Below are 23589 nucleotides of genomic sequence, written 5' to 3'. Positions count from 1 at the left end.
TTATTTTTTTACTTCTCCGTGGAGAAACGGAGGAAAGGGCAAAAACCTTTCTCCGATTTGATTCTAGCTGACACTGAAAGTTACAGAAAGACACAAGCAATTCGGATAATACTTCGTTCATAACACATTTGTTGTTCTGCAATGTATATCACAGAACTTTCTGGAGGATCGTGCAGTCTGTGGATCGAACTGGAATATTGCCGGATTTTGTGTATCTCATAAACAGCGTCCTTTGTAGGCAGTCAATCTGCATGTTTGTTGAACAAAATGTTATTACATTATTGTTACAAATTGCAAACCACATTACATTTGCTTGTTTTTCAGATCTATTTCTTTGAAACAGTAACTGATTTGGTAATGATAAGTTTTCAAGTATACTATCACCGATTTTTGAGGCTTATTAATTGTTTTAATAAAAAAAAAACAGTTGTTCCAATATCTACTTCGAACTTAATGAACAAACCTCGTATAAAACGAAATTCTCTCGCAAGCATATGCATGTATGTCTGTCTATATGTGTGTGCGTTTGGTTTCGCTCCAGTCGCCCAGAGCATATTATATGGCGAGAAAGACAGCTAATCGCTTTCCACATTCCAGTGCATTCCACAAAAAAAGTCTCATCAATAAATTTAACCATAGTTTCATTCCCAACGTTACAAGTAAAAATCGGAAATTCCCCTTTGGAGCCAAGACTACATTGGAGTTGGCAAAAAAAAAAAAAAAAAAAAAAAAAAAATCATTAGTGCTACTGGTCTCAAAAGAACAGGTGTGCCAGGACGCACCCTTCGTAGATCCACACATCAAAGGGAGCTAAGTGGATCCAATGAACGCATTAGTAGCTTTCCGTGCAACCGTTCAAATTACACCCTTTTTAAATAAGTGATTTAGTGTTGTCGTTAATGCAGAGAGAAATTGTATAAATTGACCTAGAAACTGTTGGAGAAATTAGCACTACCTTGGATCCTGTACTGCAGAAATTGATTTTAAAAATCTACCCACCCTGTGTAATTAATTAAAGTAAACAACAATACATTCTGTAATAAACAATAAAACAATTCGCAGTAAGTTTCATATAAAGTTTACGTTAAGCCAACAAAAAAAAAAAGAGAAAGAAAAGTGCAATTTAAACATAACAATATCTTATCAAATTCTCATAGTATGTGATTGGTATTAATAATTATTCGTAGTTGCATATAAATTTTAAAGTTATAATTTTTTGTGTATATAATTTTCAATTACGTACACGAGTTTTTCTCGATTATAATATTAAACTTTGAATACATAATTTTGTGTTAATTTTACTAAACATTTACTTCACACCAGTTAACGGTGCTTTTGTCAAAATCCATCGATCCCAGCTTTAGGTAAAAGAAACAAATATAAGCACGGTGTGAGCAAGTTTATTGTGGCTAGTTGGAAAAAAGAAAAAACGAAGACAGAGAGAGAGAGAGAGACAGAGAGAGAGAGAGAAACAGTAAAGAAAACAAAATAAAGCAAAATAATTACTATATTAAGTTGCGATTAGCTTATTCACATCAATAAAAATGAGCCACAACCAACCACTCTCAAAATACTTCACTCCTGGTAGATACCATTTGCTCATTCATTTGTTGGAATATTGTCCTAGATATCTTATCAAGATAACCTTATGGAGATAACACACAAGATGATGTTCAAAATCATTTAGTTACAAAAAATTGCAAGTGGACATGTCTAAACGTATCTACTTTTGACCTATTGAACAAAACAATTAAAAGAAGTCTCACGTTTTAATGACATCACGTATGTAGTTGATACTAATCTTGAATATAATGTGAAAAGCATATAAAAGACAGAAATCACAAGTGTCTTCTGACATCTGTCATAGAGCAGAAAATAGTCGATATGGTTCTTAATCTGGCAAACATTGTAAACCTGTTGTTCGCGACGCTGCAAGTAATTCAGCTTCCGGACTCACCAATTACACCGCAAGAAAGATCATGTTGCAAGTATTCTTAAGAATTTTATTTGAAGAGTGAATGAAAGATGGCAGCTCTTTTGATATTGTAGAATAAACATATTTAGTTGTTAGTAAAGAAGATGGAAAGATAGAATCTTTAGCAGTAGATGATCTGAAGTATTGTGCTGAAACCGACTCTAGTGGAGCTGATGGGGATACCGTCAGTTTTCACTACAAAGAGAGAGCAGTCACATATTAGAAAAGTGATGAAGAGAGGCCGCTATACCTACAATCTGTTCAATCCAAGTATGGGAAAGTCGCTTCATGTCAACAAGTGGAATGGTGTTTAAAACAGATGGTAGCTGGACTTTTCGAGCTGGGATGGGCTCTACAGGCTAGCAGCAACCTTCACATTCCCAACCGGTGTGCCGCGGCACAGTGGTGTGCCGCGAATGGGTCGCTGGTGTGCCACGAGGAAATCGAAACAAAATAATTAATTCTATAGCAATCAAATTGCAAGACATAGAGAAAAAGGTATATTTGTATTTCACATTACTACTATGAATCTAAAATTTAAAGTTTCATACTGTGTTACTTTTCTGTAGAACATTTTTAATTTTCTGTAGAACATTTTTCTGTACATTTTTAATTTTGAAAAAAAAAAGTATTTGCTATCATTGTTATGACCATTATTGCTTCTTGATTGTTGCACACTATTTCGTAACTTGAAATTTTAAAATATTATTCAACCCTTCCGGCAAAGTAAACACGCATACGAATTACCTATATTTGTGTTTTAAAAGTAAAAGAGATTCGTTTGTTCGTTCGTTATTTAGTAATCCTCCTTCTTAATGAAAGGTTGGATACAGTTTGCGAAAAAGAAAGCTTAGTTTTAAAAACCTGAGTCTAATATTTCATTTTAATTGTTTTCTATTTTTAAATTAGAATGAAAAATAAGCATAATGATTTACCACGGGGAAAAAATCAGTGGTCGAGCTTTCTTCTCTGTGAGAAGGATGTCAGTAATCAGAAAAAAATACTACAGTATTTTATATTTTCAGATAATAATAATAATAATAATAATAATAATAATAATAATAATAATAATAATAATAATAATATGTGTGCCGCGAGAATTCAAGTTACCCTGAAGTGTGCCGCAAGTTGAAAAAGGTTGGGAAACGCTGCTTTAAGGCATCACAAACATGGTTGTGGAAATTTAAACGGGCAAACATCATGTCTTGAAAAGTGACGAAAATTGTTTAGGATTAGGTTTAAGATTTAGATTTTTGGGCTTTCGGCATCTAAGGCCATTTAGCCCGTCACATATGAGGAATGACGTCTCTCGTAGAGCACAATATCCGGGGAAAGGGAAGGAAGAAAGGATTGGGGAAGGAAGGAAGCGGCCTGGGACCTGTATGTCATTTGCCTAGTTTGAATGAAGGAAACCCAGAAAAACTTCATTCTGGATGGCTGACCTGAAAAAGCTTTTTACACTTTTTCGAACGAGTGCAATCACCCGGGACCGAGTGTGAGTAAAACCCGGGATCGCTCGCACAGAAGGCGAGAGCGTTGGAAACTACGCCATGCGGGGCCACGTGACGAAATTTGTATCTACTTCATATGCAGAAGGTGTTGCGGGCGGCAACAAGAGAACCATAAATGCCTTTGTTAACAAAATGAAGCAACATATTCTCCAATTTAGGGTAAGTAACGGTATAATTCCGATCAAACTGGATTTCAGCTAGAAGTGCACGGTGGCCGTACGTTGGCTGTAAAAGGAGCCAAGACTGTCGAAACAGTCGTCCAATCCAATCCATCCAGTTATACTATTCAACCAATCTTACCAGCAGATGGTATTTTGTTGTCACCATTATTCATAATTTTAAAGAAACCACAAGGCAAGTTCGGTCCCACAGTACACGAAAGTGTTTTCCGCCCACGTCTCAGAGTCAGGAAAACTCACAAAGGAACATTTTCGTGCGTGGTTAGAGAACGTTTATTTCCCTACAACACAAAGTAAAACAGAGTTGCTATTAGATAGCTGGAAAATATTATACATGCGTTATCTCGTTTCCTCTCACACTCTCATTCCACCAATTCTTTCATAATCATCTACTTTTATTAATCATCGGTTCCTATTAATCTAAAGTTCATATTCGTGGGATGCTAAAGATTTAACATTAATATTATTTCAGTTTTTCTACCAACAGTTTATTTCGTACTGAAGCAAAGTAGATTAATCAAACATATATATGTCTCCTTCTTTCGAATTTTAATAGCTTTCTTCAAACTTTAACCATGTACTATATGTATGAATACTACTCGTTTAAATATTGTTTATTTTTCTTCATTGAGCTTTTGACAGAATGCCCCAGGAATTTACCAATTTCTTTGGAGATTATTCTTGCACTGACCCTGAACGACATCCATTTGTGTAATAGTGGAATCTACGACTAAAAGTAATGAATATTTCTTTTTACCCGACTTTGATCCGATATTACGGTCTAGAGTTATGACTGTTCTTGCATTTTTCGACAAATTTTCGATAGATCATAGCACTAAGATGAAACATTTATACACTCAGATTAGTCAATAGCTATTGTCTCATCTTGGTATCAGGAATAACTTATGTATATTTTTTTCTTCTTTTCAGAGTCCATACTTTGCTGAGTTACTGACGAAGGGATTTCAGGACCCCATACATGTTCAAATAAATGATCCAAACATTAATGTTGATGGTATTTACAATTTTTAAAATACATTTAATATTATTCTGAACTCTATCCAAATATTGTCCTGGTACTTACACTGGAATATGTACTCCTGGCAATTTAATAGCTGAAGTAGTATATTACTTTCTAAGGTCAGGTTTTAGGTGGTAAAGATAGTTTGTAACAAAAATCTGAAAAATCTTTTGTTTGGGACTTTCGATTTCAACTTCTGTATATATATATAGGCTATATTTAATTCCTTCTTTCAAGTGCTTTTTAGATTTTTACTGTAACATAGTATTTAATTATTAATAAGCTTTTGCTATTACAATAGTCCTTGGTTAACGAGAGACAAACTGAAAGATCTCTTCCTATCTATCTATGTAAAATAGGTCTCATTTCTTAAATAGAAATGTGTATTATTTTTGGGAACACGATTCTGTTCTTTACCGGAGAACACAGTATGGGGAAAATAAATGATACTGAAATAGTTTTTAAATTGAAAAAGTAGAAGAAAACGGCGTAACGCTGAGAAAAATTTACTTACATAATATTGGTCAAATACCATACTTGCATTGAATTCCCTCGTGCATCAATGATAGTGTTTCCATCTTCTGTGCGGGAGACCTGAATTCGATTCTCAATGGGAGCTAATGTGATTCAGATCCCATATAGTGCTGTAAGTTCTGTCTCATAGATTCTGCGCTGAAAGAGAGCGAATACCTCCAAGCAAAAACAAAATAAAAGGTACAAAGTAGAAACTAGAATCGAACTTGTGATTGTATACAGCACACATTCTACTACTGACTTACTATAACTGGTGTGAAAATAGTGGTATAAAACTTGTGCACTCTTGAATAATAAATGATAGGATTGCATCTTAATTAATAGCACCATCCGAACAAAACACGTAAATTCTAAATGGCAAGTAAAACAGAATACTTCACTTTAAGACTACTAAGTCAAGACTTGTGATTACAATAAAAATATGCAATTCTTGTTACGTTTTAGCACCGTAACAGTCCCATTATCAGACTTTTCTCCCTTCTGAAAACTTAGGGATCATCTTTTCTTATAAACCATTTGGAGATTCTTTCACTTTCCCTTAGCTGTGCCTTCTTTCTTTCATCACTTCTGGTTGTTTATTCGTCTACGTGTGTATTTATCTCCATCTATACTCTTGTACTTTTCCTTTTTGCCACCTTACTTTTACTTTTGAAAGCTCTTCTCTCTCGTTTCACCTTTTCTTCCTATACCTCTTTCCCTTCTTCTGATCTCTTCTGAGTTCCTGTTCGTTCCATATTTTTACCGAATCCTTATTTTAGTTTCTTGTTAATGCATTCAATTTTTATTCTCCTTGCTGCTTTTCATTTAATTACAAACGTTATTCTAATATTCCAGAATAAGATAATAAGATGCTAGTGAGAAAATGGAAAAATAACGAGCAAAGTAAAAGAAACCATAATAAGTAATGATGAACTACAAGGAGGACTAGGCGGAAACGAACTCAGAAGAAAAAAAAAAGAAGGAATGGCCAGATAAGGTAAAACGAAGAAGAAAAAAGCCATGAAAAGAAGCACAAAAGTGTGCATAAAGACGAATCTATAAAAGGCAAAATAAGCAACCAATAGTGAAAAGAAATAAGGAGAAGCTGAAGGACAGAGATTGGATCTCCGAATGCTATGCAAGAAAATAATCGTCCACAGGTTTTTTAGGAAAAAAGAATAATTCTGAGCAAGGGACTGTTGTGATACCGAAACGAAATAAGAATTGAATGTTGAACGAACTTAAAAAGTTCGTTACTAAATTCCCTATGTCTGTGTCTCTGTCTGTCTGTCTGTCTGTTATTTGTATATTTTTTTTCAATTTTGAACCCTCCACTCGATAGAGCATCAAAAACTATCTGACAAAGTGATTGAAGTTTTCGCGTCACTCTTGCCGTTCCCGAGATATTGGCCAAAAACTGGCTGATTTCCGGAGATTTAAGGAGCCATATCTCGGGAACCGTAAGCTATAGAGAGATGATATTGGTGTTGGTCAGTACCTAAGAGAATAGTGAACATGTTTGTACCAACTAATAACCGGTGACCACAGTTCAACCAGCTACTGGTTTTGCCACTGGCCATTTGGCCAGTAGCCACCAGTTAATATCGGTATCAAAATGTTTAACATTCTCTTAGGTATTGATTAATACCAATATCATCTCTCTACAAATTACCGTTCCTGAGATATTGGCCAAAAAATAGTTCCAGTTTCTGTAAATTTAAGAAGCCGTATCTCGGGAACCCTAACTCATAGAGAGAGATCATATTGGTGTTGATAAACACCTAAGAGAATGGTGAACATTTCGGTATTAAATGGTAACCGTTGGTCACTAGCCAACTGGCCACCATTCCTCAGATACCGGCCAAAAAAGTTCGAATTTTGGGAGAATTAAGGAGCCATATCTCTTGAACCCTAAGTCATAGAGAAATGATATTTTGCGAATTTTTGCGAGAAACAGAAGGTGCGGATAAACAAAATTTACTTTTACATGTAGGAAGAATCACACTACCCCTTCTGCTCCATGTCTCCATCCTTTTTAAGTTCGTTCTGGCAATGAATGCTCTTGGAGCATTCTCAACTGGTTTTACTATATATCTTGACACAGTGGAACTTATACATGAAGATGGAAAAAGGCAAAATGTTCTATACGAAAAATTCTTTTGGAGTTTGTATAAGTAGAGAAAAATCAGTATGCAAAGTAACATGCTTATAAAATGTACCTGCTTCTTCTGAAGTCCAAAACATAGTAGAGAATTGCATGATTTGTTCTTCTTTTTCTAAATAATTACTTACTAAAGGAGATTGAATGAGTAACTGAACGTTTTAACTAACTGATCAATTAGTCTACTCTTTGTAACACAAAATACTTTTGACTGTGACTACTTAGTTGTTAATTTGATATGTTGTTTTCTTTCAGCTTTAACTACAGTCCTGGGTACCTTGTATCATGATGAATTGGTGGTGGAACCTGCAAGTATTATTCCTGTCCTTGCAACGGCTATTTTTTTTCAGATGGAATCTGCTATTGAGCAAAGCACTGCTATTATGATGGAAACAGTAAACGTTGAGGTAAGACTCAAATTTTAAAAAGTGAAAGAAAGAAAGAAAATTCTCTAATTGTTCCGTTCTTATATAAATATTGATAATTTTACATAGATAAAAAGATAATTCGGAAAACACTTTGGTTATGTATGCGTGTCCTAGAGTGTTTCTTAGAATATAAAATCTAATTTTTGAATATTTTATAACACTTGTTTCTTTAAACTGTATTGAGTAATTGTATATTTAAGAGGAAATGTTTCGGGTGTATTGAGTATGAACACAACATGATTTATTTCTATATTAGTACTAGTAATAATAAGAAGAAAAAGTAAATTTATTTTTTGTTTTCCTTTTGTGCACTTATGGTTATAATGATGTTTGTTGCCAATGAACGTATTAAGATATTTATTATTATTATTATTATTATTATTATTATTATTATTATTATTATTATTATTATTATTATTATTATTATTATTATTATCATTATTATTATTATTATTATTATTATTATTATTATTATTAATAATAATAATAATAATAATAATAATAATAATACTCAGATATTTCTGTTGCGAGTAGAGAATTTATGTTGTAAATCTACCTAATAAATCCAGTTATTTAAAAATGCATTTTACGATCCTACAGAAGAATAAGTTTGGGGAAAAGTTTAAAGGGGAAAGAGATACAGGATTACAATTAGCAAGGTTGACAATGTGTTAAATGGTCTTATTTTAATTCTGAATATCATATACTACGTTTAGTGTGAGATAAAGGAGGTAATACAACGTGATTGCTCTTATATTTTTTCTTTCTTTCTTTCTCTCTCTCTCTCTCTCTCTCTCTCTCTTAATTTTCGTAAATCTTTTATAGTAGAGAAATTTCTATGAAGTATGTGAATTTTTAAATAAATTTCTTATACCATCTTTATGCTACATTTTGCTGAAAGAAGCATAAATTTAGAGTTTATGAACTATTAGAATCAATTACCCGCTTCGCTGGGTTAAATTAAGAAAAGAAAACGAGTAATATGTTCCGTTAGTCAGTCACTTTTTACTATTACTAAAGCGCTCCTTGATATTGGTCAGTTTCGATGATTTTTATATATTCCTATCCCCTCCCCATGTTAAAGGGGCACGGCTTCGGAAGTATCATTGTTCATTTCAACGACCCCGAAAACTATGAATTCAACACTGATATTGGCCATTTGATATATATATATATATATATATATATATATATATATATATATATATATATATATATACGGTGTATCAAAACAACACCGACAACGTTTGGGAGGTGATTCCTGACACCAAGATAAGACGAAAAGTATAGACCAACCTGAGTGCACAAATGCTTCCATTCGGAGTTATAGGCTGTTTAAAACTTGGCAAAATGAACTTTAAAGGTCCATAGCTCCAAAACTATGGGACCTACCGTAGTTGGGTCAAGACTTCACTTAGAAACTAGTGAGTGCTTTACCCAAATACCCATATTTAAGAATCCTGCGGTATTTCGGCGACAACTTTTATAGAGGTAGTTGGAGAGTACTTCAAATTATATGCCCGTGGCCGAACTCCCTCTATAAAAATTGTTGCATGAGTACCTTAGGATTCTGAAACAAGGATTTTGGGATAGGCCACATATTATTCCTAAGTGAAGTCTTGACCCCACTACGGCAAGCTCCATAGTTTTGGAGCTGTGGACCTTTCAAGTTCATTTTTTCATGTTTTCGGCAGCCTATAACTCCTAAAGGAAGCATTTGTGCACCCAGATTAGTCTGTAATTTTTGTCTTATCTTGGTGTCACGAATTATCTCCCAAACGTTGTCCGTGTTGTTTTGAAACACCCTATATATATATATATATATATATATATATATATATATATATATATATATATATATATATATATATATATACCCTCCCCCAAGTTGCGGAGTGAATTTGGATTTAAATGGCATAATAAGTGTCACTGTTCATCTCAGCGACCCTAAAAACTTTAGATTCGACACTAATATCGGTCATTTTCAATAATTTTCAAATGTCTCTCCTCCTCCCTTAAGCTACACCGTCAAAGTTATATGACAAAAACCACCTCAGATTCGAACTTCATCTAGGTTGAAAAGTTGATCGAGATCGGTTCGGTGGTTTAAGAGTTATTAATTTGTATTTTTTATTTTTTCATATTTCCCCCTCCCCTAAGTTCTACCGTTAAATGGATATGCTAAAAACCACCCCAGGTTCGAACCTCATGTATGTTGATAATTTGATTAATATCGGTTGGGTGGTTTAAGCGTGATGAAGTCACAAAGACAGTAACTTTAATTTTTATTTATTTTTTTTTTACATACATGTCCACCCCTCCCCTACATTGTGCCGTCAAAGAAAATGATGAAAACATCTCAGATCCGAACCTTATCTATGTTGAAAGTTTGATCGAGATGGGTCGGATGTTTCAAGAGTTATTAAGTTTTATTCATTTTCATATAGTTTCCCTCCCCCCTCCCAGTCCCCGAAGTTCTACCATCAAAATAAAATAATAAAAAAAACTTTCCAGGCTCGAATTTCATCTATCTTGAAAATTTGTTTGAGATCGATCAGGTGGTTCAATAGTTATTAACTCACGAACATGGCCACTTTTATTTTTATATTTATTGATTTTTTTTATATCTCCCCCCTCCCCCTCCCCTACGTTGTTCCGTCAAAGTGAAATTGTAACATTCATTCCAGGCACAAACGTCATTTATGTTGAAAATTTGATCGAGATTGGTCGTTTGGTTCAAGACTTATTAAGTTTTATTTATTTTTTATAATTCCCCCTCTTTCCCTTCTTCAAAGCTCTAGCGTCAAAGTGAATAGCTGAAACCACACCCAGGCCAGAACTGCAAATACATCAAAACTTTCATCGAGATCGGTCGCGTGGTTCAAGAGATTAAGAGTCACAAGCATAGTCACCTTCAATTTTATAATATAGACTAGCCTAAAATGTAATTTTAAAATCTTAGCTGCGTGCAAATAAGTGAAAATAACAACAGTACATCTAGCTTGCACGAAAGTATGTTTTAGCGGAAACGTTTTTTTTTTCTTTCTTAAAAGGACCCGTACTAACCCCGTACTAACTCCTGCCACTTAACTGAATGGCAGACAACGTGAACTCAACCACAACGCTTCACGTATTGTCTGTAAAACAAATAGATTTAAGTTTTCTACGGGATAGTATCTTGCCCCTTGCTGCTATGAAAATAAAATACTACACATTACCTCATATCATTTCGCCAGTAGCTTTATATTTGTTGATCAGTTAAAACAGTATTCCTGGGCATCGTGGCAAAAAAAAAAAAAATGTATTTGCTTTTTCGTGCATTGTACGAAAAACACAGAGTGAACGCAAGAGAAACGAAACAAGGGAAAATTTCGATGTAAAGTGCTTGGACTCTTTCGACAAATCACTCAATGTAGCGCCTTTCTTGCAAGCAGGTCTTGATGGTGTAATCGGCAACACCGTGGGCTCAAGTTTATGTGGTCCTAAGATCGATTCCCTCTGAAGGCATAGTTTTTATTTTCTTTACAACAATAGAAGTTGTTTTTTTTAATTATCCTGTCATCCCAGAAAAGGAAATTGTGTAGAAAGACAACATTTCACTTTTGTATTCACATCATCGCGAAGAAATATGACCATTTCTTGTAGTTCAAACCGTAGACAATAAGTTAGTGAATGATGTTTTTCGGTCTTTTAATAAACAATGTCCAATGTGTTTTCGTTGGCAGAGCTCTACACTGTAGACCTTAAAGTCGCAAGTTTCTAAGGAAAACAATGTCCATTTATTATTATTATTATTATTATTATTATTATTATTATTATTATTATTATTATTATTATTATTATTATTATTATTAGAATGACAAAAGAAGGAAAGAAAAAGACACAGTCGAAGCTATTGATAGAAACAGAAGAGATATACTTTATGTCAGATTCTTTTTAGGTTTACACATGAACGTAATAATACCTTATTATTACATTTATGGATTGACAGATAGAATTATTATTTTATGAGAACAAGAAATGAAGTAGAAATATTTGCTAGCTGGTAGCAGTAATGAATTTTGTTTCGCCCATCTTCTAGATAGGTTGAGTTGATTTTGAGTTTAACGTCCCTTTCAGCAGCAAGGCTATATGAGACGGGACCTACTGATTAACGTGGAATCTGAAACACATGAGCTCCTGCCGGGAATTGAACCCGGGTCTTTTTCTAGATAGGAAGGCGAGGTGACACCTTGAATAGAATCGTCCTTGTGACTAGAGTTGTAAGTTCAATGACTATTTGTAATTTGTGTTATTCTTTAATGCTTTATCAACGTTGCATGTAGCGTTAAAATTAATAATAACTTGTTGGCGAAATCACGTGTAAAATTTAAAGACCGAGCTAGTTGTGTAAATTCGCACACAGAGGTAACGAAGCCAGAGTAATGTGCGTAAGTCTTTTAACAAAGAAATCAGTTTCTCTGCTTTCGCCATCCTCCCTCGTAGAGTATTCGATAGCAAGGTTGTCTGAAGAACTTGTAGTCCACGGATCGATTCCCGCGCAGAACCATTTTTAATTCTTCTAGCTAATTAATTCTACCTAGAAATGGAGTACAAATAAAAGAATAAACTACACTTCTGTCCAGAATTTCTGTCGCATGTCTTTCAAAATTATATAAATAAAAATAACTCTCTAATGATAGAAAATGTTAAATGTCTTCTTAGAAATATGCAGAAAAAGGAAACTACATATTTCCAAAAAAAAAAATGTTCAAAAAAATTAATAAAGAAGTTATAATTAATAAAAGAAATCTCCGAAATTCATCGCCAAATTCTAAGTTCCATTTTCATAAGCGTGGCAAACGCACGTTGAAATTTACAGAGAGAGAGGGAATTTTATGCTTTATTAGAAATACAACGTAAATCTTTCATAATATTAAATGAAATGAAATCTTTAGTTTTACGTCCCACGGTTATGCCGGTTAGGCTAAAGGAGACGGTGATGATGAGAGATGAGTGAAATGGTGGAATGAAGAAAGTGGGAGGAAACGGGAGTACCCCGAGAAAACCCACGAGCACGGTGTTTGTCCACCACAAAGTTCACTTGGCGGGAGCAGGGTTTGAACCCGGGACCCCAAGCACCAGAGGTGAACGCTCTACCACTGAGCCACCGCCCCCCCTTTTTCATAATATTAGTTACTATACATGTTACACAGCTCTAATAATAATAGACATTAAACATTTTGTACGTAAACAAACAAAGAAAAGGAAATAAGCCACAAAATATGCGAAGCGATCCGGCAGTTTGTTGTAGTGATTTTCTAATATACGTTTACTAAGAGAATTAACCTTAAAATACCTTCGTAGAGTAGACGGTTATTGGACGCTCCCCTAATATATTGTTTATATACATGATCGTCAGTTCGAATCCCATACCCTACGCTGCCCTTTTTTAAGAAAAACTTGATTCTGTCAATTTCTTGAACAGCAATGTTTTGTTCTAATAATGTTGCTTAGTATTATCGTCTTCATTCTAGTTTATTTGAATATTTTCAAATAGTCCAGAATTACGTCCTTTAAATAAAGTATTACGATTATGAAGAATTTTTTTAAAAAAGAGGAAACTTCATTCCTAATCATTATCCTAGCCGGAAGAAGAAACTTATAAATATTTGAAATAGTAATTAACATATGACACTAAACTTTAATGAAACATTACTAAAATAAAACATTTACTCCGAATAATCTCTGCAAGTAATTTGTAGAAAATGGACAGAAATATTGAATATAAACTCTTAGTTGTCAATTAAAAGTGTAGTAGCGATAGCTCTAAACGAAAGTAGAATATTCACTCTTTGTTTCATGAAAATAATAAACATTTTGCAAAAATAATGATCTTTTGGTTGTATCGTAAATCTATTAGTAAATAAATAAATAAATAAAATACATATTATGTATCATTTAATTACCATGATTCGATAGCTGATTGCGAGGGTGAAAATAATGAATATTACTACATATTTTATATTTTTGCAAACCGGTATGTACAAAAGAGTAAGGCCTATTTTTAACCTCTATTTAAAATGACACAGATTACAACGCCTATTTAATCCAGCAGAGAATATGAACCAATAGCAGGAATGTAGTCGTTCCCTTCTATCAACACCTATGTAACATAACAGAAATTACACAAGCATTCATCTAGTACTACATATCCCAAAAGTACTGAACATCGAGGCCAAAGTCAAAAATTTAAACCCGAATAAATCGTAAACGAAGCAACATATTGAGCTCTTGTTTCCACATTTAGTAAGAGGTCATTAACTACTACATGTCTCAAAAGTACAGACCATCGATGTCAAAGGTCAAATATTTAAACCAGAATAAATCCTAAACGAAGCCACAGGCTAAGGGCGGGAGAAATTTCATCAAGAATCCCCACAATGCCCCAAATTACCACAAAACACCATGATCTCAGGTAAAAAGTTTCCTGAGACATCTCTATTTATCCTAGGACTATAATCCGCCAATCATTCTCTTCAGAATAGAACTGCCTTTCAGGCGGTACCATTCACGTGTCTCCATCATGCATCTAAGGCGGGAAAACCCCTAAAAGGGATTTTTGGGTCTAAATATCCCTTTTTTCAACTTTTAGCCCCCCTGGACCCCCCTGTTTTAACGCAGAGATCTGAAAGAATCTGATAAATACTATTATGTGGGCTGAATGTTTATGCACAATTCCAATTTTCCAGGTGCAAAAGTAAGCCCGCCAAAAAATATATACCGACAATGTCCCATATTCCCGTATACAGAGGAATATTTTGTAAACTTTCTCTGAGACATCCCTAATTACCCTAGGATCATGGTTTGCACATCATTCTCTTCAGAATAGAAGTGCCTTTCAGGCGTTACCACTCACATGTCTCCATCATGTATCTAAGGCGGGAAAATCCCGTGAAAGGGATTTTTTGGTAAAAATATCCCTTTTTTCAACTTTTAGCTCCTCTGTACCCCCTGTTTTAACACAGAAATATGAAAAAAATCTGTTAAATACTACTCGGTGGACTGAATGTTTGTGCACAATTTCAATCTTCTATGTGCAAAAATAAGCCCGCAAAAAATTCCAAAAATGTCCAAAATTCACCTATACAGAAGTATATTTTGATAAAAATTCCCTGACGCTTCCCTAATTACCCTAGGGTCATGTTTCACCCATCATTCTCTTCAGAATAGAACTGCCTTTTAGGCGGTACCATTCACATGTCTTCATCATGTATCTAAGGCGTGAAAATCCCGAAGAAAGGGATTTTTTGGTAAAAATATCCCTTTTTCAACTTTTGGCCCCTCTGGATCCCCCCTGTTATAACGGAGAAATCTGAAAAATCTGGTAAATACTACTTGGTGGACTGAATGTTTATGCAAAATTTCAATCTTCTAAAAGCAAAAATAAGCCCGCCAAAAAATAATGAACATAGGCAAAAAGGAAAACATATAAAATAAAATATATATTTAAAATTATGACGTCATCACCTCCTATGTCTAGACGCAGGAAGGTGTGAAACCATACGTAAGGTCTTCTACAATGCCTCTGGACTTGAAAAACTAAAAAAAACGGACGAAGAAGCTCAAATAGGAGAGTTATAACGCAATGTACCATGAAACACTATTACATCATTCGAAAGGAAGGGGGGGTAACATTTCTTTCGCCTGCTGACATACATTAGGAATATGTGCCAAAAGTACTGACCGTGGAGTTCAAAGCTCAAATATTTAAAGCAGAAAAACTTAACATATTGATGTGCTATTTCCACATTTAGTAATAGGTCATCAAGTACCACGTGTCCCAAAAGTAGTTACTATTGAGGTCAAAGGTCAATTACTTAAACCCGAATAACTCGTAAACGGAGCAACATATTGATGTGCTGTTTCCACTTTTAGTAGTAGGTCGTCAACTACTACATATTCCAAAAGTACTGATCATCAAGATCAAAGGTCAAATACTTAAACCTGAATAACTCCCAAACGGAGCAACGTATTGAGGTGCTGTTTCCACATTTAGTAATAGCTCATCAACTACTACATGTCCCAAAAGTACAGACCATCGAGGTCAAAAGTCAAACATATAAACCCGAATAACTTTTAAACGGAGCAATATATTGAGGTCCCGTTTCCACGTTTATTAAGAGGTCATTAACCACTACAAGTCACAAAAGTACAGACCATCGATGTCAAAGATCAAATATTTAAACCAGACTAACTCGTAAACGAAGCCACATATTGAGGTGCTGTTTCCACATTTAGTAACAGGTCACCAACTACTACATGTCCCAGAAGTACTGAGCACCGAAGTCAAAGATCATATATTTAAAACCGAATAACTCGTAACCGGAGCCACATATTGGGAAGGTGTTTCCACATTTAGTAACAAGTCATCAACTGCTACGTGTTCCAAAAGCAATGAACATCGAGGCTAAAGGTTAAATACTTAAACCCGAATAACTCAAAAACAGAGCAACTTTTTGAGGTGTTGTTTCCACATATACTAACAGGTCATCAACAACTACATGTCCCAAAAGTACTGACAATTGAGTTTAAAGGTCATATATTTAAACCCGAATAACTCGTAAACGGAGTCACATATTGAGGTGCAGTTTCCAGATTTAGTATTAGGTCACCAACTGCTACATGTCCCAAAAGTACTGACCATCGAGGTCAAAGGTCAAATACTTAAACCCGAATAACTCGTAAACGGAGCCACATATTGAGGCGCTGTTTCCACATTTAGTAATAGGTCACCAACTACTATATGCGCCAAAAGTACTGATCATGGAGTCCAAAGGTCAAATATTTAAACCAGAAAAAACTCGTAAACAGAGCAACATATTGAGGTGCTATTTCCACATTTAGTAATAGGTTATCAAGTACCGCGTGTTCCCAAAGTAGTGGCTATTGAGGTCAAAGGTCAAATATTTAAACGTAAATAACTCGTAAATGGAGCAACGTATTGAGATGCTGTTTCCACATTTAGTAATAGGTCATCAACTACTACATGTTCCAAAAGTACTGATCATCAAGATCAAAGGTCATATACTTAAACCCGAATAACTCCCAAACAGAGCAACGTATTGAAGTGCTGTTTCCACGTTTACTAATAGCTCATCAACTACTACATGTCCCAAAAGTATTTACCATCGAGGTAAAAATTCAAACATATAAACCCGAATAACTTTTAAACGAAACAATATATTGAGATGCTGTTTCCACATTTAGTAAGAGGTCATTAACTACTACATGTCTCAAAAATACTGTCCATCGAAGTCAAAGGTCAAATATTTAATCGCGAATAACTCGTAAACGAAGCCGCATATTGAGGTGCTGTTTCCACATTTAGTAATTTGTCCTAAGGTACTGACCATCGAGACCAAACATCAAGTATTTAACCCTTAATAAGATGTAAACAGAGTGACGGATAAATTTGTGACCTATTCAGTTTTGTACCAAGCAGAAAAATGAGAAGAATGAATAAATTTGGGTATCTTATTTACTTTTTTACCAAACAAGAAAAAGCAAACAAACGTCATTTGAACTAGCTGAGTATTTTATACAATTTTGTACTATTTAAATAATCAAATAAATAAATTTTATCTACCAGAGAAAAAGCAAAGATATGCCATTTTAACTAGCTGAGAATTTTATATAATCTTGTCCCATTTAAACAAACGGAGGGATAATTTTGAGTGACTTTTTTAGTTTTGTACCAACGAGTAATGCCCTTTTAACTAGCTCAGAATGTTTATACCATTTTGTTCTTTTTAAGCAAACAAAGGTATATATTTGTACTAACCAGAAAAAGTGTAAAAGGACCATTTTAACTAGCTCAGAACTAATGTACCTTTTGTACTTCTCAAATAAACGAAAGAACAAATATGGGTATTCTACTTTTTGTACCAACCACAAGAGGAGCATTTTAGCTAGCTGAGTATTTTATACCATTTTGTAATATTTAAGTAAACAAAGGAATATATTTGTACTAACCAGAATATGCGGAACAGGACCTTTTTAACTAGTACAGAATTAATGTACCTTTTGTACCACTGCAATAAACGAAAGAATACATTTAGGTGTTCTACGTTTTATACCCACGAAGAAAATGGATACCCATGAACGTCCACTTTAACTAGCTGAGTATCTTATACCATTTTGTACTATTTAAATAAACAAAGAAATAAATTTGTACTAACCAAAAAACGAAAAAGGACCATTTTAACTGGCTCAGAAGTTCTATACCATTTTGTACTATTTAAACAAACGAAGGGATAACTTTTGAGTGAGCTATTCAATTTATTAGTAAGGACCATTTTAACTAACTTAGAATTTTATATCATTTTGTACTACTGAAATAAACGAAGAAAAAATTTGGATGGAGTTTTTAATTTTTTACCAACCAGAAGAAAAGTAAAGAATGAAAAAAATTGAGTGGACTATTTCCTTTTGTACCAACTGGAAAAAGTGAGGGGCCATTATAGCTTTTGTATTATTCAAATAAACGAAGGAGTAAATTTGTACTTACCAGAAATGCAGAAGAAGGATCATTTTTATACTCTTTTGTGCTATTCAAATAATCGAGGGAATAAATTTGGGTGGTCTATTTTATTTTTGTTCCAACGAGAAAGGTCCATTTTAACTAGCTCAGCATTTTATATCTTTTTGTACCATTTAAAAAACTAAGGATAATTTGAGTAGTCTGTTCATTTTTGTACCAGAGAAAAAGGACGATTTTAACAAGCTCAGCATTTTACACCTTTTCTGCCATTTAAAGAAATGAGTAAATAAATCCTTTTGTACCAACGAAAATACAAAAGCGAAGAAGGACCATTTTTGACTGGATTAGAATTTTTATACCTTTTGTAATATTTAAACAAACGAAGGGATAAATTTATACCAACCAGAAAATTAATGAAGAATGAATAAATTTGAGTGTCCTATTTCCTTCTGTACGAAGCAGAAAAAATGAAGAATTAATAAATTTCGTTGGTTTCTTTACTTTTGTATTAACGAGAAAAAAAGCAAAGAAGGTCCATATAAACTAGCTCAGCATTTTATACCTTTTTGTCTCATTTAAAGAAACGAATTTAAAAATTCGGGTGTCCTACGAGTTTTGATCCAACGAGAGAAAATCGAAGAAATGCCATTTTAACTACCTGAATATTTTATACCATTTTGTAGTACTCAAATAAACGAAGGAATAAATTTGAGTGACCTATTCAATTTTGTACCACCGAGAAATGTCATTTTAACTAGCTCAGAATTTCTATACCTGTTTGTGCTTTTCAAATAAACAAAGGAATAAATTTGTACTAACCAGAAAAAGCGAAGAAGTTTCATTTTAACTAACTCAGAATTTTATATCCTTTTGTGCTACTCAAACAAACGAAGGAATAAATTTGAGTGACCTATTCAATTTTGTACCAATGAGAAATGCAATTTTAACTAGCTCAGCAGTTTGTACCTTTTTGTGTTATTAAAATAAACAAAGGGTTAAATTTGAGTGATCTATTCAATTTTGTACCAAGCAGAAAAGAATTGAAGAGTGAATAAATTTTGTTGGCTTCTTTACTTTTGTATTAACGATTAAAAAAGCGAAGAAAATCCATTTTAAATAGCTCAGTATTTATGTACATTTTGTACTACTCAAATAAACGAAGGAATAAATTTAGATGTCCTACTTTTTGGACCAACGAGAAATACCATTTTCACTAGCTGTTCCATATTCTACTACTCAAATAAGTGAAGGAATAAATTTGAGTGACCTATTCAATTTTGTACCAATGAGAAGTGCCATTTTATCTAGCTCAGAATTTCTATACCTTTTTGTGCTATTCAAATAAACGAAAGAATAAATTTGTACTAACGCGAAAAAAGCGAAGAAGTTTCATTTTAACTAACTCAGAATTTTATATGATTTTGTGCTACTCAAATAAACGAAGGAATACGGCAGCTTATATGGTGGTCTTTACAAATAGTGTGTGTGTGTGTTTGTGTGTATTTGTGGGTGCGTATGCAAAGTAGTGTGCCACTGTTAAAGAGAATAAATAACATATACACTCTGTTAGTTAACGCTGTATTTTCCTACGTATCCATACAATATATAAATAACTTCTTCCAGCAAAAGAAAACCTATCATTTATTATATTGGCAATGAATGACATACTTTCACTGCCATAAAAGTTCGTTTGTATTATTATTTTCTTGCTACGCTATAGTCGATCGATTGATATAGGTATTTTGTTTGGACACTATTATTCTGAGCCCCATTTCTTTACTTTTATACCTGGGGCCGCGGTGGCTCAGTGGTAGAGTGTTCACCTCTGGTGCTTGGGGTCCCGGGTTCGATCCCAGCCCCCGCCAAGTGAACTTTGTGGTGGACAAACACCGTGTGCGTGGGTTTTCTCGGGGTTCTTCCGTTTCCTCCCACTTTCTTCATTCCACCATTTCATGCATTACTCATCATCACCGTCTCCTTTAGAATAACCGGCATAACCGTGGAACGTAAAACTCAAAGATTTCATTTCATTACATTTTTTTTTACTTTTATACCTCTAAACTAGCCTTTGGCTGCTGGGGCCTCCGCCCCCAGACCCCCGAATCTCCTCGACCTACAGCTTCGCATTTCTTATATATCGCCCTCTGCATCAACAGTGAATTTCGTGAACTTCCTCTCCATATTTCCTGAATCTGCCCATCCGGGGGCTTCTTCCCCACACGCTGTCTTTGCTCTGCACCTTTGAACCAACAATTCTATCGTTTCTTTTCCTATTTCAACAACGTTTTGTATTTCAAGCAAACGTCCATTTAAATAACACGAAATGTCTTCATCCCCTTTTAGACCCTAAAAAATTAAAAAGATTAACTTTTGGCAATTTTCCTGTCGGTTAGTCCTGGAAGGCTACAATCGTGCGAAATTTCATCATTCTAATCCTGCCAGAAGTGCCTAAACATTTTGGGGTGTAGAAGACATCCCATATAAATAACATGGGAAAAATTTTTTCAGTTCCCCATAATATCACTCTACGGTTGGAAATTTTTATTGCTGATGATTCACTTAGGTAATGCTAACGAAAACGTACAAGCATACCGAATTTCAAGTTTTTATTCCAATTCTAAGTACCTAAAACATGAGATTATAGGTTCAGAAAAAGGCCCATTTAAATAACATGGGAAAATTCTTCATCCCCTATTTAGACCCCCTACAAGTAAAAGATATTCACTTTTAGCAATTTTCCTGCGGGTTTGTCCCGAAATGCTACAATCATGATAAATTTAATCATTGTAGCTCTACAGAAAGTGCTTTTCTATAAAACCACTCTAAAGTTGGATTATTTTTTATTTTTACTGATTTACTGAGATAGTGCTAACGAAAACGAACAAGAATACCGAATTTCAAGTTTTTATTTCAATTCTAATTACGTAAAATATGAGATTACAAGTCCCAAAAAAGGCCCATTTAAATAACATGGGGAAATTATTCATCCCCTCTTTAGACCACCTAAAAATTAAAAATATTTACTTTTGGCAATTTTCCTGTGGGTTTGTCCCGAAAAGCTACAATTATGCCAAATTTAATCGTTGTAGCTCTACAGGAAGTGCTCAATAATTTATGTCAGCTCATGTAGTTTTATATATAGTTAGGATGGTATAGATCTTTTCGTAAGACGTGAGGTATAGGTGATTTATTATTATCTCCAGTTCTTTTTCTTGAGAAATAAATGTAATAGTTACTGTTAACAGCAACAAAATAGTATTGACTTCAAATAAAATAAAAGAAAATCTGAATTGCTGAACTTAGAAAATTTGATAAACTTGTGCTATTTAATTAAAATGTTCAAAACGTGAAAATAGTAATAGTAATAATAATAATAATAATAATAATAATAATAATAATAATAATAATAATAATAATAATAGTAATCCAAGGCTGTAAAGTGTAATGACTTCAATAAATTTAAATATTTTAGATTGGATTTTATTTTGACATGCAAACAGAAGCATCTACACTAAAATATGGAGAAAACAGATAATTTCAAGATGTATCTCACCTTTCTCTCCGTTTCTGTTTCACTCTGTTTTCTCTCTATTTTACAAATGATTTTTTTCTCAATCCATTTGATACCGCAGCAGCCTGTATTTTCCGCATTCGTTCTTTCCAATATTTTATTCTGGAAACTGGTGTAGAGATAAGATGTCTTAGTGCATGCGCGAACCTCAGATTTCATTTTTAACAAAAGTAATAATGATAATAATAGTATATTAATTGCTGATGATTATTATATCCATTACTCATATGTATAATAACTTAAAGCTGAACAATAAGTGTTTATTATCATTATTGAATTTTCATTTGCACTGAAAAAACAATGGCTATATATTACGTAATTATTTACATTTGAGGAAGAAACATAGGATTCCTATGTGTAGCATACCAACAACTACTGAGAAAATGGAAAGTAAGTTCTAAGTAATCCGATCAGAAACTAACATTTATGATTAAGTAATATATTTGTGTTAAATTTACAACCACCACAAATCAGATTTCTGTTTAATCATGCAATTGTTTTTGTATTACACACTGGTATGATTCAATTTGCTAGTTCTGGCCGTTTCTTCTATTATTACAGTGAAATATAAGATAAATATCAACTAACAGGTTAAGGAGTTTGTCAGATAATTAAAACATTCAGATTTTCTAGATTCAATCTGAACTTTAAAATACAAGATAAAAAGCAAAGCACTCTATTTCGTAAAATATCATTTTTCAATACAACTTACTTAAAGTTTCATTTGAAAGAATTAGTCAATCATGTTAAAATTTCTCATCAACCGGGAAAAATTATAAAACTTCTCCAGTCATATTTATATCATAAGTGTAAGCTGGTTAAAATTACCAGAAATGAATAATAACGCTGATATAAAAGGTTGACAAATTAGACTCCTTATCATAAAATTAACACATTACTTGACGAACAACGTATAACGTGACTATATGATTAGCGTACTCGCCTTCGACACAAGTACCCGAATTGGATTCCTGGCGATTTGAATCCTACGTTAAATTATAAGCCCACATCTCGTAAGTCTTGGTGTTGAAAGGGACGTGAAACTCCAAATGAGCCTACCAATCTATGTGAGAATTTCTGTTGGTAATATATTTTTTTCTTTTTAAGTGTGCTCAGTTTAAATTATAATTTATCTTAGTACTTCACATTCCGAATTTAGTGCAACTAATGTTGAACAATTTTTGTATCATAATTCAGTACAGTTATACTTATAGATTTCAACACGCAGTAGAAAACTTCTGTACCGTTTCAATTTCATTTGTTAGTGTACTAGAGATACTATTCCGTATGACTGAACCAAATTATGGTTAAGTATAACGTATGTCTTATATAAGTATACATGAGAAATACCACTTTTTAAATCAAGTTACTAATTGATTACATAACCTTTTATTTTTCTCGTCCTTTGCACTGTCATTTATATGATTACTGAATTTTTATTGTCTGCCATATATAACAACTAAATCTTTAATTTGTTCTTTGTTTATTATTACTCCACTAATTTTACATTTATTATCATAATATTGAGTTTGTTCGTAAATTTCATATTTTTTTAATTTTTACACAATTGATTTTAATTTACACAATAAATTGTTATGCACCAAGATTTTACTGCATCTAAATATTTTTGTAACATAAGTATGATACTCATTTTAACTATTCTAAATGTTCTATGTTGTTTTGATCCTAATAGTATTTTTGAATATTG

At 33.5% G+C, this 23589-nt stretch overlaps 1 protein-coding gene across 2 annotated transcripts in view; it reads left to right on the top strand.

The window, feature by feature from the left end:
* The window catches only part of LOC145688533 (protein germ cell-less-like), a 255481-nt gene that overhangs the window by 141843 nt on the left and 90049 nt on the right, over positions 1–23589 (top strand). For both annotated transcript variants that reach the window (XM_081762911.1, XM_081762910.1), the window contains exons 3-4: positions 4596–4680; positions 7616–7767. In XM_081762911.1, the coding sequence (XP_081619037.1) occupies positions 4596–4680; positions 7616–7767 (237 nt within the window). The remainder of the gene's footprint in view (positions 1–4595; positions 4681–7615; positions 7768–23589) is intronic.

Source organism: Thermobia domestica, chromosome 6, assembly GCF_964235325.1.
Source record: "Thermobia domestica chromosome 6, izTheDome1.hap1.1, whole genome shotgun sequence".
NCBI lineage: Eukaryota > Metazoa > Arthropoda > Insecta > Zygentoma > Lepismatidae > Thermobia > Thermobia domestica.
This window is presented reverse-complemented; position numbering and strand designations above follow the sequence as displayed.